The sequence below is a fragment of the Myxocyprinus asiaticus genome, chromosome 48, assembly GCF_019703515.2.
Source record: "Myxocyprinus asiaticus isolate MX2 ecotype Aquarium Trade chromosome 48, UBuf_Myxa_2, whole genome shotgun sequence".
NCBI classification, from domain to species: Eukaryota; Metazoa; Chordata; class Actinopteri; order Cypriniformes; family Catostomidae; genus Myxocyprinus; species Myxocyprinus asiaticus.
Genome location: NC_059391.1, coordinates 13,350,401 through 13,377,424, shown reverse-complemented (window position 1 = coordinate 13,377,424; position 27,024 = coordinate 13,350,401). Strand labels below are relative to the sequence as shown.

General features: G+C 37.7%; 1 protein-coding gene across 2 annotated transcripts in view; it reads right to left on the bottom strand.

Moving 5' to 3' along the window:
• Window positions 1–27,024, bottom strand: part of LOC127437733 (calcium-dependent secretion activator 2-like) — a 213,107-nt gene that overhangs the window by 39,892 nt on the left and 146,191 nt on the right. For both annotated transcript variants that reach the window (XM_051692847.1, XM_051692848.1), the window contains exons 14-18: window positions 14,555–14,656; window positions 13,270–13,333; window positions 12,136–12,259; window positions 11,888–11,988; window positions 1,500–1,656 (exon numbers count right to left, since the gene is read on the bottom strand). In XM_051692847.1, the coding sequence (XP_051548807.1) occupies window positions 1,500–1,656; window positions 11,888–11,988; window positions 12,136–12,259; window positions 13,270–13,333; window positions 14,555–14,656 (548 nt within the window). The remainder of the gene's footprint in view (window positions 1–1,499; window positions 1,657–11,887; window positions 11,989–12,135; window positions 12,260–13,269; window positions 13,334–14,554; window positions 14,657–27,024) is intronic.

Below are 27,024 nucleotides of genomic sequence, written 5' to 3'. Positions count from 1 at the left end.
ACTGTTTTTAGTACCACTAGACAAACTATAAAAAGTTTTTGCACACTTTTTTTATCTTTTCATATTTGATACATAAGGCTTTAAAAGTCATTATCCTCCTAAGGTCCAGCAATTCATTTTTGTATAGGACATTTGTTATTTAAGTTTTTCTTAGTGCATAAATTCTAGGGTGGACTTCCTGGGCTTTTCAGAAATACCAAATGTTTGAGAGTTTGGCCATGACAACTTCCTCTCCTTGATCTATAAATATGGATTGAAATGTACACTGGTGGCCAAAAGTTTGGAATATGGACAGATTTTGCTGTTTCGGAAGGAAACTGGTACTTTAATTCACCAAAGTGGGATTCAACTGATCACTAAGTATAGTCAGGACATTACTGATGTAAAAAACAGCACCATCACTATTTGAAAAAAGTAATTTATGATCAAATCTAGACATGCCCCATTTCCAGCAGCCATAATTTGAGGGTAAACTATTTACTTTTAACTCATGAGGCTTCATCAGGCCCATAACTAATTTACACCTTTAACTAAAATTTTTTTATTTGTTTCCACATTCCTGCATGTTTTCCACCAGGTTTTTCTAATTAGATTCCAACCTGTGTGACAAGATGCAGTGAGATCAATTTCCCTTAAGTTTGTTATGATTTCATATTTCATTCCGCCAACTGTCTGTGTTATTAGAGGTTGCTATTTTCATTGTCATTCGCTCTCGATATCATCTCTCCAACTAAAACTGAGTTTTAACAAGGCAAGAGACAGTCAAACAAATCAGCATCATCATTTCAAAACTTGCAGTCAAGCAACAATCTTTTTAAATTCAGCTTGGTTGGTTGTGATTGTTGTCATATCAATTAACTTAGAGCTCTTCACTAAATTAACTTCCTAATGTAAAATCCATTCAAACACATTCATCATGCTATTGGTTATTACAGGATCATTTCTGGTTGATTATGAGAGTGGTAACGGGACACTGACGATCCAGATATGTCAAACTCTCAGGGGTCTCACAAAATTGCCCTCCTCTGCAGGATTCAGGTATTTGCCCTGGCGAATTTAAAACGAGTGGAGATAATTTACCCTCCATTGCCTCTAACTGATCACACTGTATATCTAATTAGTGTGTTGACAATAACAAAGCACAGCATGTTAACCTCCTTCCCAAACAAGGATTGTTTTCCAAAGCAACACTGGTGTTAATTAGTGCTCATAGCAGTGAGAACATATGAACAAAACTTTGGACAAATGGAAGACAGCTTTGGAGGGGGCTGAAGGGAGGAAAGAATGACAGAGAGAGAGAGAGAGAGAGAGAGAGAGAGAGAGAGAGAGAGAGAGAAAATAGAGAGAAAGGCCCTATTTGCTACTGGTCTTGTGATCCAATTTACAAAACGTTTTGGACTGTTCACAACTATATTTAGCGCTGTCCACTTATGATCAAGTTACCCAAGACGGGTCTTAATATCAGGAGTAAAAGGGGGCTAAAAACACATTCTACACACGGTCAGTTCGCAGGAAATTGTTGAGCAGCTGAAAGAGAGGGAAACTGTCCCAGGAGTCTTGCTGCTGGACAGCCAGTGCTGTGTCCATGTCCACCGTGTAAAGCGACAGGAAGGTCTCGGCGTGCTCAGCCATCACCTCTGGCCACCAGGAGAAGGCCTGTAAAACACAGACAAGCATGCAGATGAACAAGCGCTGTCAAATTTAAGGAATAGTTCACCCAAATAGGAAAGTTCTGTCATTACTACTAAACCCATATGGCTTTCTTTCTTTCATGGAACACCTAAAGAGAAATTCTGAAGGCTGTGCTGGTCACTGTTGTCCATGTAATTACAAGCTTTCAAGTTTCAAAAAGGAAGCAAAAGCATCAAAAGGGATCATTAAAGTGGTTCATATGACTTTTGCACTATTTTCAAGTCTTCTAAAGTCATACAATAGATTTTTTTTTTTTTGAGGGACAGACTGAATTTCAATTGTAATTTACTGATAATCTTCCCCCTCAATGAGCTGTTAACCGGAACAAGTCCAAAATGAATTGAATTCAAGAACCGATTAGCCCAATATGTAAACAAATCAATCAGACTTGATCAGAAATGCATTCAAAACATCCGACTCAAAACAATTAGTTCTATCAGGAAGACTCGCAGATTTGAGTAATTTATTTGATGAATATAAAACAGGAATGTAATGTCTCTCTTTGGCGTAAGCCCTGTCTGGCAGTCCGAAGTTGTTGTACTCGGAACCATCAGATCCTGTGGTGGGGTGGTGGAGGTTGCCGTGTTGGCACACTGAAACAGCAATGTGATAGATTGTGAGCAGACTTATAAAGAAATGCCTTACATGTGATTGGCTAGGAGTTACCTAGCTAATGGTGCGATGATGTACAGCTGCTAGTCTTCCCGCTAGAACTACGCTGCTCTTACATATCCCAAATTGGACATCGAGTGACCAGTACAATTCTTCAAAAATATCTCCTTTTGTGTTCCACGTAAAAAATAAACTCTTACGGGTTTAGCATGGCATTAGAACGAGGGGAGTATATATTGAGATAAATTTCATTTTAAAAGCAAGAAATACTCCACACATTACACATGCACAGAATCACAAACAATAATGCCAAAAGGCAAAGCGTCACAAAAAACAAACAAAAAAACAAAAAAACAGAACAATACTGAGGTCTAACCATGTTATACTTGGTAACTGACAACACAACACAACAAAAACATGAAAAAACGCTAGTCAGTCCAGTAGATGACAAGAAACACAATGACGAGACCTTGAAAGGTACTACACTGTCCTCAAAGATGGAGATGGATATGAGAATGGAACGTTTCCTCTATGCCCGCAGCTTAGTTTTGTAAAGCTTTAATTCTGAAGTTTCAAACATCATGTGTACTAATATCTGACCATAGTGTGTTTTTAATTATTACAAAACACATAACATATTAAGGGATATTTCACCCAAAAATGAAAATTCTCTCATATTTTACTCACCCTCATGCCATCCCAGATGTGTATCACTTTCTTTCTTCTTTCTTTCTTTAGAAGAATATCTCAGCTCTGTAGGTCCATACAATGCAAGTGAATGGTGACCAGAACTTTGAAGCTCCAAAAATCACATAAAGGCAGCATAAAAGTAACCCACAGGACTCCAGTAGTTTTATCCATGTCTTCAGAAGCGATATGATAGGTGTGGGTGAGAAACAGATGAATATTTAAATCATTTTATACTTTAAATCTGAATTTTTCACTTTCACTTCCACATTTTTCTTTTGCTTTTGGCGATTCACATTCTATATGCATATCGTCACCTACTGGTCGGGTCTGGTCAAAGGTGGAGATTTATTAACACACCTGTCATATCACTTCTGAAGACATTAATTTAACCACTGGAGTCATATGGATCACATTTATATGATTCCTTTATGTGCTTTTTTAGAGCTTCAAAGTTCTGGCCACCATTCACTTGTATTTTATGGACCTACAGAGCTGAGATATTCTTCTAAAAATCTTCATTTGTGTTCAGCAGAAGACAGAAAGTCATACACATCTGAGATGTCATGAGGGTCAGTAAATGATGAGAGAATTTTCAATTTTGGTTGAACTATTCCTTAAACAATTACATTGTAAATATCATTAATTACTACAGTATTGCAACTAGGTTTGCATTTCCAGAAGGAAATGTCAGTGCTCACAAACTATATTATATAATCTGTCTATGGAATATTATGTAGAAGCGGCATGCGCATGTGACAATTGCGCTGGCACATGAAACACGTGAGAACTGACGCACGTGAGTCACAGCCGGAAAAGCAGTGTTATTTAATGAGAAGCTTTGCTGGTTTTGTTTAGATCTGTTCTTATCTGTTTCTTTACTCACAATGGTGCATTTGTGTGCTTATCCTGGATGTTTCAATAACGAATACGTCCATAACATGGCAACGCGAATACATCACAAGAGAGACAGCGTGATCTCTACCCTCTCGTGAAGCTTACCGGAAGCGATAATTTAGAGAGTGGAAAAAAAAACAAAAAAGAAAGTAAATCTTTTTTTTTTTTTTTTTTGCACCAAAAGCGATCGTATCACTTTAGAAGACATTAATTTAACTGCTGCAGTCAGTATGGATGATGTTTATGCTGACTGTCTGTGATTTTTGGAGCTTCAAAAATCTAATCACCATCCACTTGCATTTAAAGGACCTACTGAGTGGAGATATTTTTCTATTTTTCTTCAAATGTATTCTGGTGAAGAAAGTCATACACACCTGGGATATCATGAGGATGAGTAAATAATGAGTGAATTTTAATTTTGGGGTGAACTATCCCTTGAATTCTCCTTTAAATGGCCAGAAATAACATTTTAATCAATATTTTAATCTACGAGTTAAATAAACTGAACTGTCAACAATTTATAATCTTGAGTGCCAATTAATTACCACGTCAAAGGTAACAATCAGATGCACATTTTATATTTATAACAATTTATATTTTTAAGAATTTAGAAGATATTACTATTTAAAAAGGCTAAAGATCAATAAAAAAAATTACAATTAGTCATCCATATGTCTTTTGTGGTTGACTGCAGCAGATCAGAGCACATCCATCCTCCTGAATTCTCCTGAGAAAAGGGGAAAATCTTGGTGCTGTCTTCCTTCATTGTGTTCACCTATTTATTGTTTGCCAGTATGCATTGAAGGCCCTTCTGAAAAGAGCCAAGTCCATCAATGCATTTCTCTCTTTGCATTCTTCCACACGCTGATTCTTGGGTATGGCTGCAGTCCACTTAATTGAGAGCGTTAAAAAGAAAGCCAGACCATATTCTCTTGTTCTCTTTATGCTGACGTGCGAGCCAAGAGCTTTCCAATGCGGTCGGCGTCAAGCAATAGGGATAAAAGTGCAATCAGTCACAGTGAAAAATACGTGGTGAAGAGGAGAATGCTGACTTACTGAAGGATCCTATTGAGTCGGGATATCTGTGTGTGTGTCAGAGTGTGTGTATGGTTGTGTATGGGGAGGGGGCGAATGTCACTCTTGTCTGACTTGATGTTGTACAGTTGCTGGCCTTGAGGGAGCTTGTCTTCTGGGTTTTCAGAAGCAGGGTTTGAACAGTGTGGGGCTTACAAACATAGAAACAATGTGCTCAAAAATTCCACCACAACAAGATTTAACATATCTCACCAACTAGATTGTGCTCTCTTTAGCACCTTCCAGCAATGGGTCAGGATAGTCAAATAACAACTGACAAGTCGATTAGTGAGTTAGTCAATTCAAAATAAATAAATTTAGTGATGCAACTTCTAGGAGAGGGTTTGGCTTGCTGTCAGACTTTAAATCACCTACTGTGAACAGTTTTACCATTATTATGCACCTGTACATCTCCATTTTCCATGAGGACTTAAAAAGTTATAGTTTTATACAGTATATTGCCACAAATCGCTACAGATCTGATGGTTGTCAAGTGAACATTACGCTACACCAGCCTAATTATACAGGGTTTCCTTAAGACTAGTTAGTCGTTCAGACAGCCTGCAACTAGCTGATTTTAAACACCTCTTGTTCATTCGTTGCTTTCTTTCTTCTTTTTCTATATTAACATTGAAAATATAACGAGTGCAAAAACAATCTTGGCTTTAGATAGCTTTAAAAATGTTTTAGGCTTTCAACAATAAATGAGAAAAACAAAAAAAAAAACAACAATTAAACTAAATGCATGAATTATAAAAAATGGTTTGGTCCAGTCTACAACAACTGTTCTTGAAAATACTAGACAACACAACATGAGTGGAATATAAGACATACTTACCTCTCTTCCCTAATGCAATTACAAACGCAAGATTGTTGGAGAGAGACAGACAGAAATAACACTGAAAAATCAAAATTCATAAATATTGTGAACAAATGATTAAAATTTTAAGCACTATAGTTTGACAATTAAAGGAATTGGTCATCCAAAAATGAATTATGAAAATGTCATAATTTACTCACCCTCATGTCGTTCCAAACCCATATTATTATTTGTTTCAATTAACATTTTTTATTGACTCATAAACATATAACATAGAAAAAACAACATGAGCCAATGAGCCAAATGCCTGAGACTGAACGCATAATAATAAAATTAAATCTTGGGTAGGCCTAAGTCCCAACTAAACCCACCTTTGTCAATTGGCCTATGCAACTTTTTGTTGTCGAATAGTCGTTTGATCTCATTCAACGTAACATTAAACTCTAATGATGACGTGCGAGAACAGCACTGTAGTTCGTGCCTGACTGAGGAGAGGAAGAATTACACAGCTCACAGTCCAGATGCACTCTAAACTTTCCAAAGAGCTTCAGGTGATGTACATCACAAAGTATGAGGAAATTATACAAAAATACAAAATAAGTAAATACAGAAGCACTCTCGTTTTGGAATAAGTGGAGCTGCTGCTCCACTGAAGCAAAACTTGCGTGCTGAGTGTTTTTAAAGGAAACACACTGGCGTTACATCTTAAATGCAGTTATATATAATGAGTTATAGCTTTATTAAAAGTTCAAATAATATGGAAGCAGATCATGTAAATAACTACAAACTCTGAAACTGGCATTTCTCTGTGTGGTCAGCGCCTCTTCTATGAGTTGCGCGAATATCCCAATCTAAGGGTGAGAGATTGAAACTTCATCCGGCTGATACACACTCTGTCGCAGGGACGCTCATCCCTCGAGCACGTGCTTGCCGCAGCTAGATTATAACGTGATGGCTCGTGACTTATTGAATCATAATATATGTGTCACTGTGCATTTCTTATGGTGAAGAAAATTGGCAGTATGCAGCTTTATTAATAAGAAAGAGTTTGTTTTTTTGTGAGTTGAAGATGGATTGAAGTGAACAGAAAGGTGAGAGAGGGTAGTCTTCGCACCATTATACACTGCAACAAAATAGGTTTTTGTTTGGCTTGTTTTCCAAAAATAATATCTAAAACTCATTTAAAACGATGTACATTTAACTTTAGCAGCTCTACTGCAGAAGAAAAAATTGTTATCTGAAAATGTTGAATATAATATTAAAAATACAAATATTTTAAAATATCTAAAAATCCTTAAAAAAAAAAAAAAAATGCATTCACCTGAGAAGCAGCATATAAGATACTTAGACTTGCTTTTAGAGAACAGATCTTGAAAATAAGTATATTTTGTCTTTACTGCACTTGCAGAAGTATAACCAAGTGAAAAATACACTTGTATACAAAATCTTAAAGCAAGTCTAAATATCTTATATGTTGCTTCTCAAGTAAATGTGTCTTGTTTTAAGGATTTTTAGACAATTTTAAATGGAAAACAAGACAAAAACACTGGATAACAATAGGATTTTCTGCAGTGAATTTTTTTACTGAATTAAACTTAATAAAAAGTATTTTTTCCCTTTAATTCAGTGAATGTCATTTAGAGGTATTTTTAAAAGATGATTTTGAGAACCTTTTAAGTCAAGGCACAAGCTGAATAATCGGTTAAGAGCTAATAATTAATTAAGCTATTGCATGTATTGTACAGTATGACAAAAATGTATGTCAAAAAGTCTTGGCTCTGTGTACACTGAATAAAATGTTTCCCATATTTACTTTTCCATTCTTATTTTGCAAAGGGGCAGAAGCAAATTTAGAAGCAACGCACAGCTGTACAGACAACAAACCACACTCAGGCTTGAAAAACAATGCAAGTTTTCGCATGAGCCGCTTAAATTTCGGGTTGTTCCTCAGCAAAACTATCGTATGCCTTCAGAAGACTTGGAATATGACGCACAAGTGGCATGAACCACTTTTATGATACTTTTCGATCCTTTTTAAGCTTTAAAGTTAGTCACTATCAACTGCCATTATATTAATTAAAAATTCTCCTTTTGTTCCAAATAAAAAAGGAAGTCATACGGGTTTAAAACAACATAAGGATGGGTGAATTATGAATTTTCATTTTTGGGTGAACTATTCCTTTAAGACCTACTGTCCATGTAAAACATATTTTATTAGCTGTTGGTGTGACAAATACATTCAGTGAAAATGTCACTTCTTTTTGAATTTACTGTACAAATTCAAAATGAGTGCTAAAATAATTTCACTAATGTAGATCTGAGAACACCACGCACCCACACCTTGAAGTTTCCTTAGTGACAGCATCTGGGACATTTGTCTTGTTAGGTACAAGCGTTTTGGCATCATTGTCTCTGTCACGTGTGACAGCTGTTGGAAGCTTGAGGCCTAAATATAGCCCTGCACCTTGCAAACAGATGTCTTCAGCTACACTTTTGTTCTGGAAAACTAGCGTTGTCTCTATCAATGAAGCTTAAACACCTAGGATTAATTGGTTTTCTTTGATATTTGAAAAATGTTGATGTGAGAGCATTTGTGAGCGCTGTCCTTGTGCAGATGGGCCGTGGGCGTTGTTTTCCTCTGCCGCCACTATGAACTGGCACTGGACAAGTAAGCTGTCACTTGCTAACAACTGTTGTGGCAACGTGGCGAAGGAAATGGACAGCAAGATGGCAAATGATCACGAGTCCGCTCTAAAATGGTCATACAATATCTTCTGGAGCATCATGCAACGCCAAAAAGCCTGATGATAAACAAAGATTGATTCTCTGTCTGTGTGGCTGTGGGCTTCTTTGAACATATGTTGAAAAAGGACTGTAAGAGACATGTAGGGGAACACATGATCGATGGTGAGTTCATCTTGTTGTGCCTCTAAGTACAAAGCAGTAGGGAATCTTTGCTGCTGGTGAGGATTATTGTGTTGAAAATGAGAACAAAGAAAGGGAAAAAAATCATTGTGATGTAATGAAAACAAATGAAGGTTTTCCAAGAGTGGTGCATGGTCTTCCACAGCAGTAGCTACTGTGTTCTGTAACCTATTAGACTTCTAGAGAATCAGCTAGTGGTTGATTGTTATTTTTCAATGGCAAATGCCGGTATCTTAAGAGCAGAGTGGTCTAAGACTTCTTCAATGCCGACATATTCAGTGGAGTCCAAAAGTGTAAGACCTCAATTTTAGGATTTGAAAATTTTTAAACCATAAATGGCAGAAATATTTAAGATTCTGCACTATTTCTGATTCACTTATCAAATGTAAGCATATTTGTGGCATTGACCAAGTTAACTACTTTGTACAAAAGCTCAGATTTCCTTACTACCATTGAAGTACACAAGATGATCTTTGAAATATTCACAATGCTGGGATATTATGGATCATCAGGTTTTGCACAAACTTGAGGAGTCCATGCCAACTCAAGCGCAATACCAGGAAATTAATGTAAAAATGTTTCACTTGATATGTTGGGTGATTCTCACGAAACCTGTATAGAAAATGTCCTGGTCCTATTTTGCTCCTAAATAAAACAAAAAACAAACAAACAAAAAACCAAAGAAGAAATACAATTTTACATATAGATAACGATGCCTTTTTTTTTCAGGCCATTAAAGGTTTAGTTCACCCAAAAATGAAAATTCTCTCATCCTTTACTCACCCTCATGCCATCTCGGATATGTATGACTTTCTTTCTTCTGCAGAACACACATGAAGATTTTTTTGAAAAATATCTCAGCTCTGTAGTTCCATACAATACAAGTGAATGGTGACCAGAACTTTAAAGGTCCAAAAGGCTGGATAAAAGTAATCTCCAGTAGTTAAATCCATGTCTTCTGAAGAAATATGATAGGTGTAAGTAAGAAACAGATCAATATTAAAGTAATTTATTTAACTGTAATTCTACATTTTCACTTTCACTTCCACATTCTAGTGTGGAAGTGACTTTCATTTTCGCATTCAGCCACCTACTGGTTGGGGCTGGCCAAATGTGGATATAAAATATTTAGACTTAAATATTGATCTGTTTCTCACCCACACTTTAACTACTGGAGTCGTATGGATACGATCGCTTTTGGTGTGAAAAAAAAAATATATATATATATATAAGTATTTTTTAACTCTAAGCACTCTATTTTCATGAGTGCGCAAAACGCAGAGCTATGCTCAACGACCGCAACGTCTTATACAACTTTCGTGAGAGCGCTAATTCTAATCACAATTTTCGTGCCAGCGCAAAGCGCAAGTGGGCGTGGGTGGGAGTGTTTGCGCTATTGTGGGTGTATGCGCACAAATTCTGGGTGCATTGTATGTTAATGAAGTGCCGTAAAGCGCAATTTGCTATTTTCCTGAGAAACAGGTCGTTGCACTAAGACATTTGTAAGCCATGTCTTAAATCAGCGCGAAGTTTAAATTCAGTTCCTGCATTTGCAGTTTGGAGATTCCACCAGCAGGTGGTAATAAAGTTCATGTCCAAACTCTGAAATATAGTGGAACATCAAATTAAGTCCCTCACAATCAGAGTTGTTGTAGCCGTCTTATATGAAACAAAAATGGATGAGATTTTGTGTTAAACTATCTATAGGTCATGGTTTATTTTTCAGTTATTATTATTATTATTATATTTAAATGTACAATTGTATTTATGGTCTAATTTGTAGGCCTAAATGTATTTTTACATCTGATGTCGTAGAGTGATTTTTAAGTCACTGCAAAACAGGCCGGTGGAGTGAAATGTTTGGAATTGCTTGGCCATGATTTTTTGACCACTTCTTTATTTTGATTATATTTTCTTTTTGTTTGAAGTGTAATTTCACTTTAGAAATATTTTTTGGTTTATTTTTATCGTGTTTCAATAAATTAATTTCATTTATCAAAATCGACCGGTATCAGTGAAGTGCGTGCCGTTACAATCACTGTTAATATTAGCCATGGTTTGTGTCAGTAGATGATTAATATTACTTAAATTCTCTGTAATTTAACGGAGCATACATCCAAATTCTGACAAGAATCAAATTGTCCATGCGTATGAAAGGAGCGTGTCACTGTCATAGAAATATGCCCGACAATCATCAAGGACGCAGTTAATGCATAACATTATTTATTTTTGTGTTTATGCTGGCTGTCTTTGATTTTTGGAGCTTCAAGACTCTGATCACCATTCACTTGCATTTTAAGGACCTACTGAGCTGAGATATTTTTCTATTTTTCTTCAAATGTGTTCTGAAGAAAGAAAGTCATACATACCTGGGATATCATGAGGGTGAGTAAATGATGAGAGAATTTTCATTTTTGGGTGATCTATCCCTTGAATGCTAGCGGTATTGTCTTATGGATCTTATATACTGTTTTTAAACAAAATGTTCTTAGGATTTGTTGGTTATTGTTTTTGATTGTTATTGGGATTTTTTTAAATTATGTATAGTGTGCATAGACTGTATTTTAGTGTAATTTTGTACTTTGACATCAACCTGATCAGGGACAGCAGATGAAAATTAGCCAGTTTGGCTAAATCTTGCACATTTAAACCAATGAGGTGTTTGATTAATGTGCATTGTCTCTGACAAATAAATAAATACATACACAAAATATGTAATTATATCAAAATGTGTTACAGGTTTAATTAAAAGGTGATTATTTTTCTCTCCTGTTTGTTAGAGTTGCTATACTTGTAAAACACTAAACATTACCACTAAGACAAGTAAGTCTTAAGGAAAAGAAAGTTTGGTTTAGAAGTTACAAGGCTGCTACAATGAGCACCTCTGAGACTGAACCAGTCCAACACTTTTTGATTAGATTTGCCAAAGCATCCAACGTTTATGGCGTTGAATCTTTTTTTTTTTTTTTTTAATGAGTTACCACTTTGTTGCATGTCATACACTCCATGTATCTCCCCACCCCAGAACGTTGCCCACCCTAAAGACCAAAATGCCTGCCCAAACATATATCCTGGTAAGGCCACTGATGCTGAGTAACTTGTCATTGTAGGAGTTCCTAATGCTTGATTGGGGACGTTGAGACATTTGATCTTACGTCATGGGCTTGAAGCAGGTCTTACCTCAGAGTGATGCTCTTCATTCTGTTGTAACACCTCCATACACAGCTCTCCTAGTCTGATCATGTCCTCCAACCTTTTCTCTGGGGGTGCCTGGCTGCTTTCTGATGACAAAAAGATGTCAAAATGTTCACATTAAATGTCTCCTAACACCGTACTTTTCGATATCTGTACATTTCCACAGTTTTCACAAGAGCAACATCTCAAATAATATAGTCTGTGGTGGTAAAAGTAGGTATTTTGTGCGAAACCTTCGATCTGGGCGTATTCAGTCAGTTGGGAGTAATTGATGAGAGCAGCTTTCTCAAGGCACTTCTGAACTATCTTCTGCATTTCTTCAGGTGGGACTGGTGTGGTAATGTCTTTCATGAGGGCCTATGGAAAGATACTGTAGGTTAATACACTTTAACTTATTTATTACACTTTATGCTATTTAGCAAATGCTGGTACACAGAGAGCATTTCTAGAGCCTTTTCTAAAGTAATTAAAGGAACAGTTCACCCCCCCCCCCCAAAAAAAAAGAAAAAAAAAATCTGTCTTCATTTGCATATTGCCCTCATGTTGTTCCAAACCCATATGAATTTCTCAAGTGGAACAGAAAAGAAGAAATATTGCTGAATGTGCAGAGTGGTCTTTTCTGTAATGGGGACTGAGCTGTCAAGCTCCTTAAATGGAAAAAAAAAAAAAAAAAAAAAATCACAATATATTAGTCCATACAACTTGTGTGCTATATTACAAGTTTTATGAAGTCATATGATTGCTTTGAGTAAGTAAAAGTAATTAGTAGAAAATACTCCCATCATTCCATTCAAATATGGTACAACAAGACAGTCACGCCAGGTTTGATGTCAATGTTGAGACATGCGAGAAGCAATGTAATTTGACATCATGGCGTCAAACTTGGTGTGACGTGTCTTGATGGTCTATATTTAAATGTACGCAAGTGCGAATATATGCAATCCTCAAAAATTTGAGATTGAGCAAATAATGATTACAATTTCAGTCTTTTCCTTACAAAAAGCTACTGTCCGCCTTCAGAAGACTTGAAATATAAAACACAAGTGGTATGGACTACTTTTATGATACTAATTTTTGTCACTTTTGTCATTTCTTGACAGCCCCAAACCCCATTTATTTTCATTGTACGAAAAGAGCACTTTGGACAGAAAATCAGGCAGCATGTGTTTGGAATGACAAAAGGGTGAGTAAATGACCAAATTTTCATTTTTAGTCAAACTATCCCTTTAACAAGATTGTTGGGCAAAGAGATTCAATGCAGAAAACCCACCTCACCCTGAATAAACTCACAGAAACGACCCATAAGACATGCTTTATATAAGGCGTTTCAGGTGCAATGCATGCACAGTTAATTGGCAGACACTCACCCTTTCTAGAAGAGAGAGCGTGGCTTTAAGGGCCCCCTCCGGTCGCCCGAAGGGGAAACAATACCTACGGCAAAGAGAAGAGGGTAGAACAACTAAACAAACTTGAGTAGTAATTAACTGAAGGCTTAGAAGAAAGAGTAATGGTTAAGACTGCGTACAAGCTGACGGAGTCAGTCGCAAACTGCTGTTTTTCAACTATCATGGGACAATAATGACGTCTTTTAAATAGAGATGTTTTCCAAAGGCAGTGAAGGAGGGACAGGTGTCAGCGCGCATATGGACAATGCCAATGAGGATGAATGCAGGCGAATGGGAAGTAGTTCTTATGGAGGTCTCACACCACAGGTGTGAGAGTGACCCCCGAACAGCCCTCACCCGTTTTCATGCCTGTTGGGCAAGAGGCACACTTACCAAGTGCCTCAACAAGCTTTAATCAGCTTGGGCTGGGCACCAGGCTTAATCCCCAGCACGCCCCGCTCCAGTCTTGCCTCTGTCTGGCGCTTATTTACATAATCCCAGACGTTGTTTGTAGCTTTTGTTTGAGTGGTTTTAGCTTGTTATTAGGTGCTGCTGTAACCGCAAGACTCTAACCCTCTTTACTGGTGTTTCTAGTGCTCTACAGGGGGTCCAGCACCCAGCAGGAGGTCAGCTAAAAACAATGACCCATCAGGAGGGGGTGTGGTAAATGTGTAAACGGTAAACTGAGGAGATGTTATACATTCTACACACCAAAATTTTAATAAACTGTTGTTGTTGTTGTTTTTTTCATCTAGGGGCACATTTGGCACTGTGGACTTAGGTAAAACTGTATTAGTGATAAAATTGTTGGTCATGGTGGAAATGACGCCACAACTAAGGGATGGTTGCAATTAGTGTAAAAATTGAGATTGAAATAATTTTCACACAATTGATTATTTAATTATCTGTTTAGATTGTTATAGTTTTAAAAATATAATAAATGTTTGTATGACGGATTATCGTATTTTAAGATTGAAAGTTTGGGTCTTGCAAAAGGGTAAAATTATAAAATCTACATAAAAGGCATTTGAAAAGAAGCAAAAATGAATGATGTAGGCATATTACAAAGTTTTCATTTTTCATGTCACCTTCATATAACAAAGAAAAATATAAAATGTTAGTTTTAATAAAAATCAGCCCCTGGGATGTAAAAATGCCAGTAGTTAAAGAAACAACCAAATACAAACTATACAGTAAATGTACGTTATCCTCTGTTGTGCCTGATTTTTGAACAGAAGCGTATAGCTGCTGTGGGACCTTTACTCACCTGAAATGAGTGATCTGCTTCTCCAGTAAAGTCAACAATCTGCACCTGACCTCCTCAAACTCCTCCTTCTCTTGTTCTGTAACTGTGCCCATGCCATCCGGTCTGCCAAAACAAAGAGAAAATGCTCATGAATTGTATTCTTAACAGCACCTGTTTATTAACTGACTGCCCTTAAAATGTGCTTCATCTTTATCAACCTCAACCTCATTCAAAGTATTTTTCAAAATTAGTTTCACAAATATTCTAATCTAATGGAACCGAACAATGCTTCAACCTTCTGTATTTTACTGTATTTTATTTAAGCATCGAAGGCAACATACATTTTGTACTGTACAGTATTGTAACAGTAAACATACAAGGCATGGCGTCCCGTCAGCACAACAGAGTAGAAGGAAAAAAAACATTGGCTTTCCGTTTATAAAGTGCCAAAACTTTGCTTGGCGCAGAACAATTTGGAATAATGTGAAACTGTGTAACAGTCGCATAAAGTCCTCTTTGCAGCCTGAACTTGTTCAGAATGTTGAATCTTCTGCGCTAAAAACTAGGAAGCAGCTCAACGAATGAAACTGTCTTGACATGCGTTGTTGAAATGTAAAGTACTTTTAAACTTGACACAATGTCTAAAAAATAGGCAGGTCCAGCACAAGACACTGAAGAATCAGCATCACGTGGAGCAACAGTCAAAGACATCTGTCTAGCATGAGTTTACATAGGAAAATAATGGAAAAACAGAGCAGATGCATGCAAAAACACATTCGGTGTGAACGGCCCCTTACTCATCTGTCTGTGAGAATGTGTGCGCGAAACAAGTTAGGTAGGCCTGTTTTTTCTGTTTTTTTTTTTCATTAATTACACACTCGAACCTGACCTGAACCCGACGTCATTCTTAAAAAACTGACCAGAACACAGCCCGAAACCCGAAGGTTTCACGGTTCCCGTTAGGCATGGTTGGGTTGCAGACCTCTCTTCTTGGCCTCGAGTGCATTATTACTTTTATAAAACAGTTAATAGATAATAAAAAATATTAAGGACTCAAAATAAATCAGCAAAAAATCAGCAAATCCATTAATTGCCATCCTTCTACTAGAAGATACAGCTGACAAGTAATAATAACTAATAAAAGTGTGTGTTCTCTACGGGTGCTGCAAAGTGACAGTAGCTAGTTTTTTTTGTCATAGCTGTTACTATTTCAAATATTTTAACACTGCTTTAACTGTTTTTCCATAGCAAATCACATAAAGGTGTATGTGAACATGCTGAAAAAATAAAAATGAAAACATACAAAACCGAACAAAAACAACAAAGAAAATATACTTAAAGTTTGCTTTTTCAGTGCCACATAATTACAACAATTATAGTTCACCCACTGAGCAAGACACATTTGTACTTTTAGAACTAAAGTAATCAATTTTAAACTTTGTTTTTTAAACCATCAGTTCAGAAGGCTTTGTGTCCAGCTATCCAAACCCTCCACAGTTTATGAATGGATCAGCTTAGCACTGTAGAGAAAGCTCTTTCCTTACACACAGAGGTAAAGACAACTTGTAAACCTGTCTGTTCTTCAAATCCCTCTCTCCATTAAATGAAATCCGTCTTTTCTTTTTGACAAGAGCCAGCTAATCCCAAGAGAACAAAGAGGGGGTGTGAAGAGTGGTAGAAGATGTGTGTGTGCAAATGGGGGGTGAGAGAGAGAGAGAGAGAGAGAGAGAGAGAGAGAGAGAGAGAGAGAGAGAGAGAGAGAGAGAGAGAGAGAGAGAGAGAGAGAGAGAGATCAGTGCTTACAAATGAAAAGAAAAATCTCTTTTCTGCAGTATGGTAAAGGCTATGGAGTGTATAAACTCAACATCGACCCTTTAATCTCTGCCTCTTTATCTGTCATACTGTGTAGGCTCATTAGTTCTGAAGGAAGGCCTCTTGGTTTAACTGCTTCTAACAAGACGCCTGGGAATTGAACCGTTAGTACACAGAGAATCACTCTGGTTTGTATCTCTTTGTGAGTCCATCCTCATCAGCAGTTCACGCTTGGCTCACGGTACATCGCCAAACCTACATTAGCCTTACGAATTTAGCTAGTAATTAAGTCTAACACAATTCACACATTTTCAGTGACTTGACTGATGAAAAATCCTTCAAACCTTGAAACACATCCAATTCCATTGAAACACTTCTACTAAGGCAAGCATCACTATTACCGATGCCCATACTTAAAGAGCTAGGGATCTGAACAACCCTCTAAAGCCAAGTAATAAACTTACTGTAATTCGGCCCGCACTGTTGGGGCTATTGACACGAATGATACTTCCAATAATGCGGTTTGTCGAGGACAGGTGTGCTATGCAATCTGACTTGAGCTTTTAACCTACCGTACAATAAAACAGGGAAAAACGTACCTAGAATTAAGCCTCCTTTTCTCTGTTTCCGACATTCGCATCATGTGACTAATGCAATTTGCCTCCTAGTTGCAATAGTGATGAACGTTCAGTTTGCTCGCAATGGAGAAGGCACTCACGAATCACAATGATCCCAGTCATTTAAGACATATAGGAAGATCAAAAAATTAGAATTTTAAAGGTTGTTGGTTATGGTTGTTTGTTACCAAACAAACCTTCTCTGTAGAACAGATGGATAAATTCAATTAAATTCAGGATGAATTCAATTACATTCATGATAAATATTCACTCGGTATTTATTTTTATTGATGGTATTATTACTACTAGTATTAATATCACTGTTTTATAGTTGGTATTATTATAAAACAAAAACAACAACAACAACAACAATGGGGGGCCTGGGTAGCTCAGCGAGTACTGACGCTGACTACCTCCCCTGGAGTCGCGAGTTTGAATCCAGGGCGTGCTGAGTGACTCCAGCCAGGTCCCTTAAGTAACAAAATTGGCCCAGTTGCTAGGGAGGGTAATCACATGGTGTAACGTCCTCGTGATCGCTATAATGTGGTTCTTGCTCTCGGTGGGGCACGTGGTAAGTTGTGCGTGGATGCCGCGGAGAATAGCGTGAAGCCTCCACACACGCTATGTCTCCGTGGTAACATGCTCAACAAGCTACGTGATAAGATGCGCAGACTGATGGTCTCAGACGTGGAGGCAACTGAGATTCGTCATCCGCCACCAGGATTGAGTCACTACGCCACCACGAGGACCTAGAGCGCATTTGGAATTGGGCAACAATCCTGCATGGCAATGCCCAGGCAACCATTCGCAACACCCTATCATCATTGCAGTGACTTTTACATGGGCATGCAATGCTCGCACTTTCTTCAGAAAAAGCAAAAATCTAGTTGTGCACTTTATTGTAAGATACTTTAGTTACATTTCCAAACCTGAAATGTGACATACAAATTGCGTTATACAATCACAACAAGCTCCACAATGCTTTAATTGAGATCAAAGGAACTCAAATATGCACGGAGAGTGGACGTCTTCCATCAATGCGGTCACTCTCATCCGTGCCATCGAAGCTCACATATTGCTTCCTTAAGCTTGGCTGCTTTGGTGGGAGTGGGGTGCAGTGTGCCGGCCTATCTGGGGGGTTGACTTATTGTTCGTGTCTGATGAAGCGAGTGTGTTTAGATGAGTGAAACGCGGAACCTGTCCATGGCCAGTCAACGAGGGTTAAACGGAGGGAGAGTCTTGGGAAAGTCAGGCCGTGCCAACCTATCCAGTAAGTTCAAAGCTTGTTGATACAGGGCATCGATACAAAAATGTGTTTGCAGCAAACTGCAAGAGTTGTGGTTACAAATGGACCCTTTTCACAGACATTTATGGCTCATTTCTTCCTATAATTAGCAGGGTAAATATAGCAAAATATTTTTCCAAAAAACAATACCAAAAAAAGTCACAAATTATTTTATGTATATTTGTCATTGCATGTATTTTTTTATATTATTATTAGTATTTTTTTTTTTATATATTCATTTGTTAAAAAACCAAAGTAAAATACAGGCTTTTTAACATTTGTACCAATAGAAATGCCTACCGGTATAATTTTTTTATATGCAATACATGAAACCCAACTAAAGAGCACCTTCTGGGACTAAAGAATGATGTCCTTCCAGCAAGTAGTGCTCCGAAATCTATTTCTCTGTATTTAGTAGATTTACATTATACTGTATGTATGCATAATTATAAAATCAGCAAACTAGTCACTGCTGAAACAATGTTTCAAATAAAGCTGACAGATGACAATAAATTTGACATCTTTCTCTATTGTGACTGCCATAATCAATCTATCATATTTTTTTTGGAAAGTTGTGGAAACGTAAGTGTATTTATTTTGCTCGTTTGTTTTGCTGTTGAATGATATTTGGTATTTGCTATGATCTCACACTTACCTCAGTACTTTACTGTACCCATCTATTTAAATTCTGCGTTAAAAACCTGGAAATCTGAAAAGGGTCAGTGGAGACTAAGGATGCCAATGACACGGGTTGGTATGTGTACGATCATATCAAGAGCTCACGAACAAGACAGAAGCGACAATCCAAAGGATGACACCCTGGATGTGTGTCATGTTTACAGTTCGAGTAAGTGAGTGTATAGACTGGTAAATACTCTTGTCACATAGGGCAGCCAAGCATGATGGACAGGCGAGAGAGGGGTTGGGTAAGAGTGACAGGTGAGGAAGAGGTTAGCTTGTGATTATCGTCCTGGCTGTCACCCTGAGCGAGGGCTCGTCGCTGTCAGTACGCACTCACGAGTTCATCTCACACACAAAGCCGCACCTGTCAATTTCCTCTCGCATAAGTCTTAAGCCTCGTTGAGCCCAGGGTGCATCTGTCAGTCAAACGCAGGTGACACCAAATGAAATGTGCCACAAGGATGTCTGTGCTGACAAACGTGTTGCAGTTAACACACCCTTGATCGCTCATAAGCCACATCACCGTCAGTTAAAATCTAACCAGAGCTTTTGACAAGGAGGTGCTTAATGTACAGTATGTCTGTTGCCTGTTGGGATGATATTTCCAGAGTTTCAAAGATGGTTTAATTTTCTTTACAGAGTGCAACAGTCGGGTAAGGTAAAAATTCCATTCATTTTCTCCATAGTGAAACTTAATTTGGTGATAATATTTAAACATTTCAAGGTCTCCCTACATTCTATTTTTACATATATATATACACTCACCGATCACTCAGAATTGTTAGAGAGAGAGAGAGACACAGAACCAGTCAAAAGAAAGGGTTCATACACAGAGGGTTTGGACTGCAAACGAGGAGGATCAGCAACAGAAACTCTCTGAGCAAAAGCTACACTTTAAGGTTTCCCAGCATAGGTTTTCTGCTTCCAGGCTTTGCAATCAGTAATCAGGCCAGCATCAAAGCAGTAGAAACAAACTTACCTGTCCCCTGCACATTTGGAACCAGACTTAAGACCGCTTTCAGATTACACCTCATTTTTGGCAGACCGCAAGAAAACTTGAGATGTTTTTCTATCTGGACTTTCAACAACCCAAGATGGATTTTTGGCCTGGGGCACATAAGGAAACACACTTCTGTGTGTCAGCACAAATTCAACAGCAACAACTGTTTGGCAGCAGTGCAGTGCATAAAATCATGCAGATACGGGTCAGGAGCTTCAGTTAATGTTCACATCAACCATCAGAATGGGGAGAAAATGTGATCTCAGTGATTTTGACCGTGGTATGATTGTTGGTGCCAGAAGGGCTGGTTTGAGTATTTCTGTAACTGCTGATCTCCTGGGATTTTCACACACAACAGTTTACTCAGAATGGTGCCAAGAACAAAAAACATCCAGTGAGCGGCAGTTCTGCAGATGGAAACAACAGCAGAAGACCACATCGAGTTCCACTTCTGTCAGCCAAGAACAGAAATTTGAGGCTGCAGTGCGCATACCATCTGTGTGCCTCAGCAGAAATTGAGGTTCATCAGACCAGGCTATGTTTTTCCAGTCTTTAAATGTTTAGTATGGGTGAGTCTGTGCCCAATGCAGCCTCAGCTTTCTGTTCTTGGCTGGCGGAAGTAAAACCCGACGTGGTCTTCTACTGTTATAGCCCATTCGCCTCAAGGTTTGACATCTTGTGCATTCTGAGATGCTATTCTGATCACTACAATTGTACAAAGGTTATCCGAGTTACCATAGCCTTTCTGTCAGCTCAAACCATTCTGGCCATTCTCCGTTGACCTCTCTCATCAACAAGGCTGTAACAACGTCAAGGATGGGAAAGGAGGAGGTGGGTACCGGCTGAACAGTGAAAATAATAAGAACTTGAACAAAAAGACACACAGAACACAAATGCACACACCACAGCTACATGTGGCTCTCACTCTCCCGAACTGCCGCATTTGCTGCACTTATCCCTCTCCTCGGCTGATTAGCCTGATTGGGGGCGAGGCGTGCGGAATCACGGCCTGGCCCCGCCCTCCTCCTCGTCACAAAGGCGTTTCCGTCCATAGAACTGCCACTCACTTGATGTTTTTTTGTTTTTGGCACCCTTCTGAGTAAAATCTCAGGAGATCAACATTTACAGAAATACTCATACTAGCCTGTCTTGGCACTGAAAATCATGCCACGGTAAAAATCACTGAGATCACATATTTTTTTGCCCATTCTAATGGTTGATGCAAATATTAACTGAAGCTCCTGACCCGTATCTGCATTATTTCATGCACTGCACTGCTGCCACATGATTGGCTGATTAGAAAAAAAATCACATGAATAAGTAGGTGTACAGGTGTACCTAATAAAGTGGTCACTGAGTGTATATATACAGTTGAAGTCAGAAGTTTACATACACTTAGGTTGAAGTCATTAAAACGAATTTTTTAACCACTCTACAGATTTCACATTAGCAAACTATTGTTTTGGCAAGTCGTTGAAGACTTGTGCATGACGAGTAATTTTTCCAACAATTGTTTTCAGACAGATTGTTTCACTTTTAAATGACTACATCACAATTCCAGTGGGTCAGAAGATTACATTCACTAAGTTAACTGTACTTTAAAGCAGCTTGGAATATTCCAGAAAATGATGTCAAGCCTTTAGGCAATTAGACAATTAGCTTCTGATAGGCTAATTAGAGTCAATTGGAGGTGTACCTGTGGATGTACTTTAAAGCCTACCTTCAAACTCGGTGCCTCTTTGCTTGACATCATGGGAAAATCAAAAGAAATCAGCCAAGACCTAAGAAAACAAATTGTGGACCTCCACAAGTCTGTTTCATCCTTGGGAGCAATTTCCAAAAGCCTGAAGGTACTACATTCATCTGTACAAACAACAGTATGCAAGTATAAACACCATGGGACCATGCAGCCATCATACCGCTCAGGAAGAATATGCATTCCTGCTCAGTGGGATTGAGATCTGGGCCTTCGCTGGCCATGGCAGAACACTGACATTCCTGTCTTGCAGGAAATCATGCACAGAACGAGCAGTATGGCTGGTTGCATTGTCATGCTGGAGGGTCATGTTAGGATGAGCCTGCAGGAAGGGTATCACATGAGGGAGGAGGATGTCTTCCCTGTAATGCACAGCGTTGTGATTGCCTGCGATGACAAGCTCATCTGATGATGCTGTGACACACCACCCCAGATCATGATGGACCCTCCACCTCCAAATCGATCCCGCTCCAGAGTACAGGCCTCGGTGTAATGCTCATTCCTTCGACGATAAATGCAAATCTGACCATCACCCCTGGTGAGACAAAACCACGACTCATCAGTGAAGAGCACTTTTTGCCAGTCCTGTCTGGTCCAGAGAAGGTGGGTTTGTGCCCATAGGCAACATTGTTGCCGGTGATGTCTGCTAAGGACCTGCCTTACAACAGGCCTACAAGCCCTCAGTCCAGCCTCTCTCAGCCTATTGCAGACAGTCTGAGCACTAATGAAGGGATTGTGCGTTCCTGGTGCAACTCGGGCAGTTGTTGTTGTCATCCTGTACCTGTCCCGCAGGCGTGATATTCGGATGTACCGATCCTGTGCAGGTGTTGTTACACGTGATCTGCCACTGCGAGGACGATCAGCTGTCCTTCCTGTCTCCCTGTAGCGCTGTCTTAGGCGTCTCACAGTACGGACATTGCAATTTATTGCCCTGGCCACATCTGCAGTCCTCATGCCTCCATGCAGCATGCCTAACGCATGTTCACGCAGATGAGCAGGGACCCTGGGCGTCTTTCTTTTGGTGTTTTTCAGAGTCAGTTGAAAGGTCTCTTTAGTGTCCTACGTTTTTATAACTGTGACCTTAATTGCCTACCGTCTGTAAGCTGTTAGTGTCTTAATGACCGTTCCACAGGTGCATGTTCATTAATTGTTTATGGTTCACTGAACAAGCATGGAAAACTTTGTTTAAACCCTTTACAATAAAGATCTGTAAAGTTATTTGGATTTTTACAAAATTATCTTTAAAATACTGTGTCCTGAAAAAGGGATGTTTCTTTTTTTTGCTGAGTTTATACAGTATACACACACACACACACACATATACATTTACACTATATATATATATATATATATATATATATATATATATATATATAGACACACACACACACACACACACACACACACACACACACACACACACATACATACATACATACACATAGAGAGAGAGAAAGAAAGAGAGAAATGCGACCCACCCCATTTTAGGGTTGGGAGGAGTAACAAAAAGGTTTTGGGATCCCTTCTCCCATCCCAGCACTCAAAAATAAGTCAAGTATTTAAAAAAAAAAATCAAATACCACTTTTATTAAAGAAACAGAAATAGAGAGTACCAAAGGCTTCAGGAGGGGGCAAGGCAAAAACAACAAACAAAAGTACAATTACTAGAGGGAAGTCAGAACTAACTTAGCTAACAAAGAAAATGTACCCTAACTCCCTCACTAGTTAATAAACACAGGAGAAAATACAAGACTAAAGGAAATGGCACCCACCTCCCTACAACTTCTTTACTATTTACAATATATAAAAAGTCACAAATTGAGTTTAAATGAATGAGATCTCCCTCAGTTATCAAGAAAAACAAGTTACCAACAACACAGTAACTTGCAACTACAACTATAAACTACTACAACAATGTGCAGCAACACATGCACACCAATAACCGTCTGGAATGAGGGAAGGGAAGCTCCTGCAGTGGAGATCTGCCTGGGCTTTATTCTGCTTCCCTCTCCCCACCAACTAATCAGAACAAAAGGACTGATTATTGCATACACCTGGTGTTGATTAGCCTGCAAGAGGGAGAGAGACGAGAAAGCAGGAACAAAAACAAAGAAAAACTCCAGAACTGCAACAAAGCCAAAGCCATACATCCATGGTTGTAATTAACAAATGATTAATAATAAAAATATACTTAAAATACGTCCAGAGACGTAATATACACTACCGGTCAAAAGTTTTGAAACACTTACTCTTTATTATCATTTTTTTTTTCTTTCTACATTATATAATAATACATAATAATAGTAAAGTCATCAAAACTATGGAATAACATAAATGGAACTATGGGAATTATGTTGTAACTAAACAAAATTAAAAATAAATCAAAACTGTGTTATATTTTGGCATCTTCAAAGTAGTCACCCTTTGGCTGGAATTTGCAGACATGTACTCTTGACATTTTCTCAACCAACTTCTTGAGGTATCACCCTGGGATGCTTTTTAAACAGTATTGAAGGAGTTCCCATCTATGTTGGGCACTTATTGGCTGCTTTTCATTATTATTTGGTCCAAGTCATCAATTTCAAAAACTTTTTTTTATTAATTAAATTTTAGTTTTATAATGAAATAAATTAATATGTTGGCACAATTATATTTTTGTCTACAAAACTAATTTCAAACATTTAAGCATACCCCTTCAGATCAAAAGATTTTTAAGATCATGAGAAACATTTCAGTCAAGTGTTTCAAAACTTATGACCGGTAGTGTGTATGTGTATATATATATTTATTTATTTATTTATTACACACCCACACTTTAATTTTTTGTTGTAATTTAACATTTTTTGATTAATTTAATAATACATATAACAGGATTTTTTTTTTTTTTTTTTTACAGTGAATATACTGTATATGTAAATATGTTGTGATCCATCTCGAAGTAGGTTGATTTGGTTCATGGCTTAGAACTCAGATTTGTTTTAAATGCCGATGGAGAAAATACATGGGAAAAATACTTCTGAAACAAAGTCTGCTGAAAAAGTGGGCGGTCACTGTTGTGGTCTTTTGGAACTCAGAACTGATTAGAAAAAATCATAAATGAATGTCAATAAATGAAGATATCAGGATGACAATGACAAAAAGATCCGTCTTACACAGGGTTGGGAGGGTTACTTTTGAAATGTATTCCACTACAGATTACAAAATAAATGCTGTAAAATGTCATTTGTAACGTATTCCTTTAGATTACTCAATGTCAGTAACGTATTCTAAATACTTTGGATTACTTCTGCAGCACTGGTAGATTTTTTCACTTGTTTTGACTATAAAAACTCTGCCAGTACAATAAGACAAAATACACGTTAAAAATACATTCTCTGAAAAACCTAAATATCTTATGCAGTGTTGTTTCTAAAACAAGATAAATCTAATTGATCTTGTTTTAAGGATTTTTAGATATTTTTACAGGAAAACAATAAAAAAATTATCATCAAGAATATGATTTTTGCCCTAATATCAAAGGTCTTACTAGAAAGAAAGAAATTATGATCCAACGTGAATTTTCTTGATAAAAAAATATGATTGTGCCTGGTAACGTGCATGTAAAATGGCTAGAAATAGCATTTAGACAATTTACACAAGGTTTATTTTTATTTCTTCTGCACCAAACTTTAAACTTACTTCTCTGTCTGCTCGTATGAATGTGACACATCATAAGAAAGTGTTTCACCGCTGTTCAAATGCACTTTGGATCGCATCATTTATATGTATGAATGTTTTCCATCTGAAAGGACTAAATATTAAATGAAACAAATGACAATAAAATGCAAAGTAATCTCTTCGGTAATCAAAATACTTTTTGAATGTAACTGTATTCTAATTACCAATTATTTAAATTGTAACTGTAGTGGAATACAGTTAATTATATTTTGTATTTTAAATACGTAATCACGTTACATGTATTCCGTTACTCCCCAAACCTGGTCTTACAGTGCACACTCACATTAGGCTCCATTGTCACCAGTCACTCACTATTTGCCAAGCTCTTATTGACTGATGTGTTAGATCAGTTTAGTTACACAACTTAGCAGATGTGTTGTCTTCTAAACTGAAGGAGTCGAGGCTGTCTTGACCAGTGTTGGGGCTGTTGTTATATTCTAGCCAGGCACACAAAGAATTGAAAAAATCCTTGAAGTTCTTTACAATAATTTTAAATCATTTACTTGCTTTCCATTGATAACTAGAAGCTGTTATTGTTTTTGGAATTCACACTTTGATCTAGCATTCAATGGCAAACAGGGATCGAAATGCATAAATATATTTGTGCTAATTAACAAAAAAAAAAAACAAAAAAAAAACAATCTATCTTTTTTATAAATGTATGTATATTTGTTTTGCTTTTTGTTAACTCTTTTCCCCTCAATATCTCAATATCATCCACTATATATTCCCATGAACAGTCTCTATGGAATCCACGCCCCTGAACAGTCATTATTCAAATGAAACCCCCGGCAATAAAGAATGATTTGTAACTAGTGATTAGCGAGAGAGGCTAATCATTACTGTTCCTAATAGACTAAATGAGCCATCAAAGCGACAGAGCACATCCATGTGTATTTAACATAAAATAAGTCAATTGACGGGTGATTCGAGGTAAGTGGAAAACGAACAGCTTTTAAGAGAACTGTGTGTATGCAGAACACAAAGGACTTCAACAAGTGGACAAGGGACATTGCTCATACCCTGAGCTTCATTCAGCTGTCTCACTGCTAATGCTGCGTATTTAAAGGGAAAATACACCCAAAAAAAAAAACAAAAAAAAAAACAAAAAACAAATCTGCCATTATTTATTCACCCTCATGTTGTTCCAAACCCATGTGACTTTCTTCTTTTATGCGCCATGTGGTTTGGAATGACATGAGGGTGAGTAAATGATGACAATGTTTATTTTTAGGTAACCCATCCATTTAAGTAACACAAATTCATCAATTATTCACATAATTAATTTCAGAATATATCCTCAGAGACTCTTTTGAATATAAGTTATTAAAATGTAAAAGAAGCACAAATGGATGTTGTAATTGTGGTTTAATTGCTTTGCATTTTGAGATAATAGGGAGCCATTAATTAATTTGCTAAGCAGACACACTCACTCTGTTCGACTGATGCTGTAAACATGGCTGCCATGCTGAGCGTGCCTCCCATGTGATTAAAGAATTTCTTGTGTCTTTGCTGTCCCTTTTGTATGGCCACCCATTATGCTCACACAAAAGCCCTTCTGAGTGTGTTTTTCCTCTTTTTGTGATCTATCAAACATGTGGGACTTCTCATCTGCCCAACACA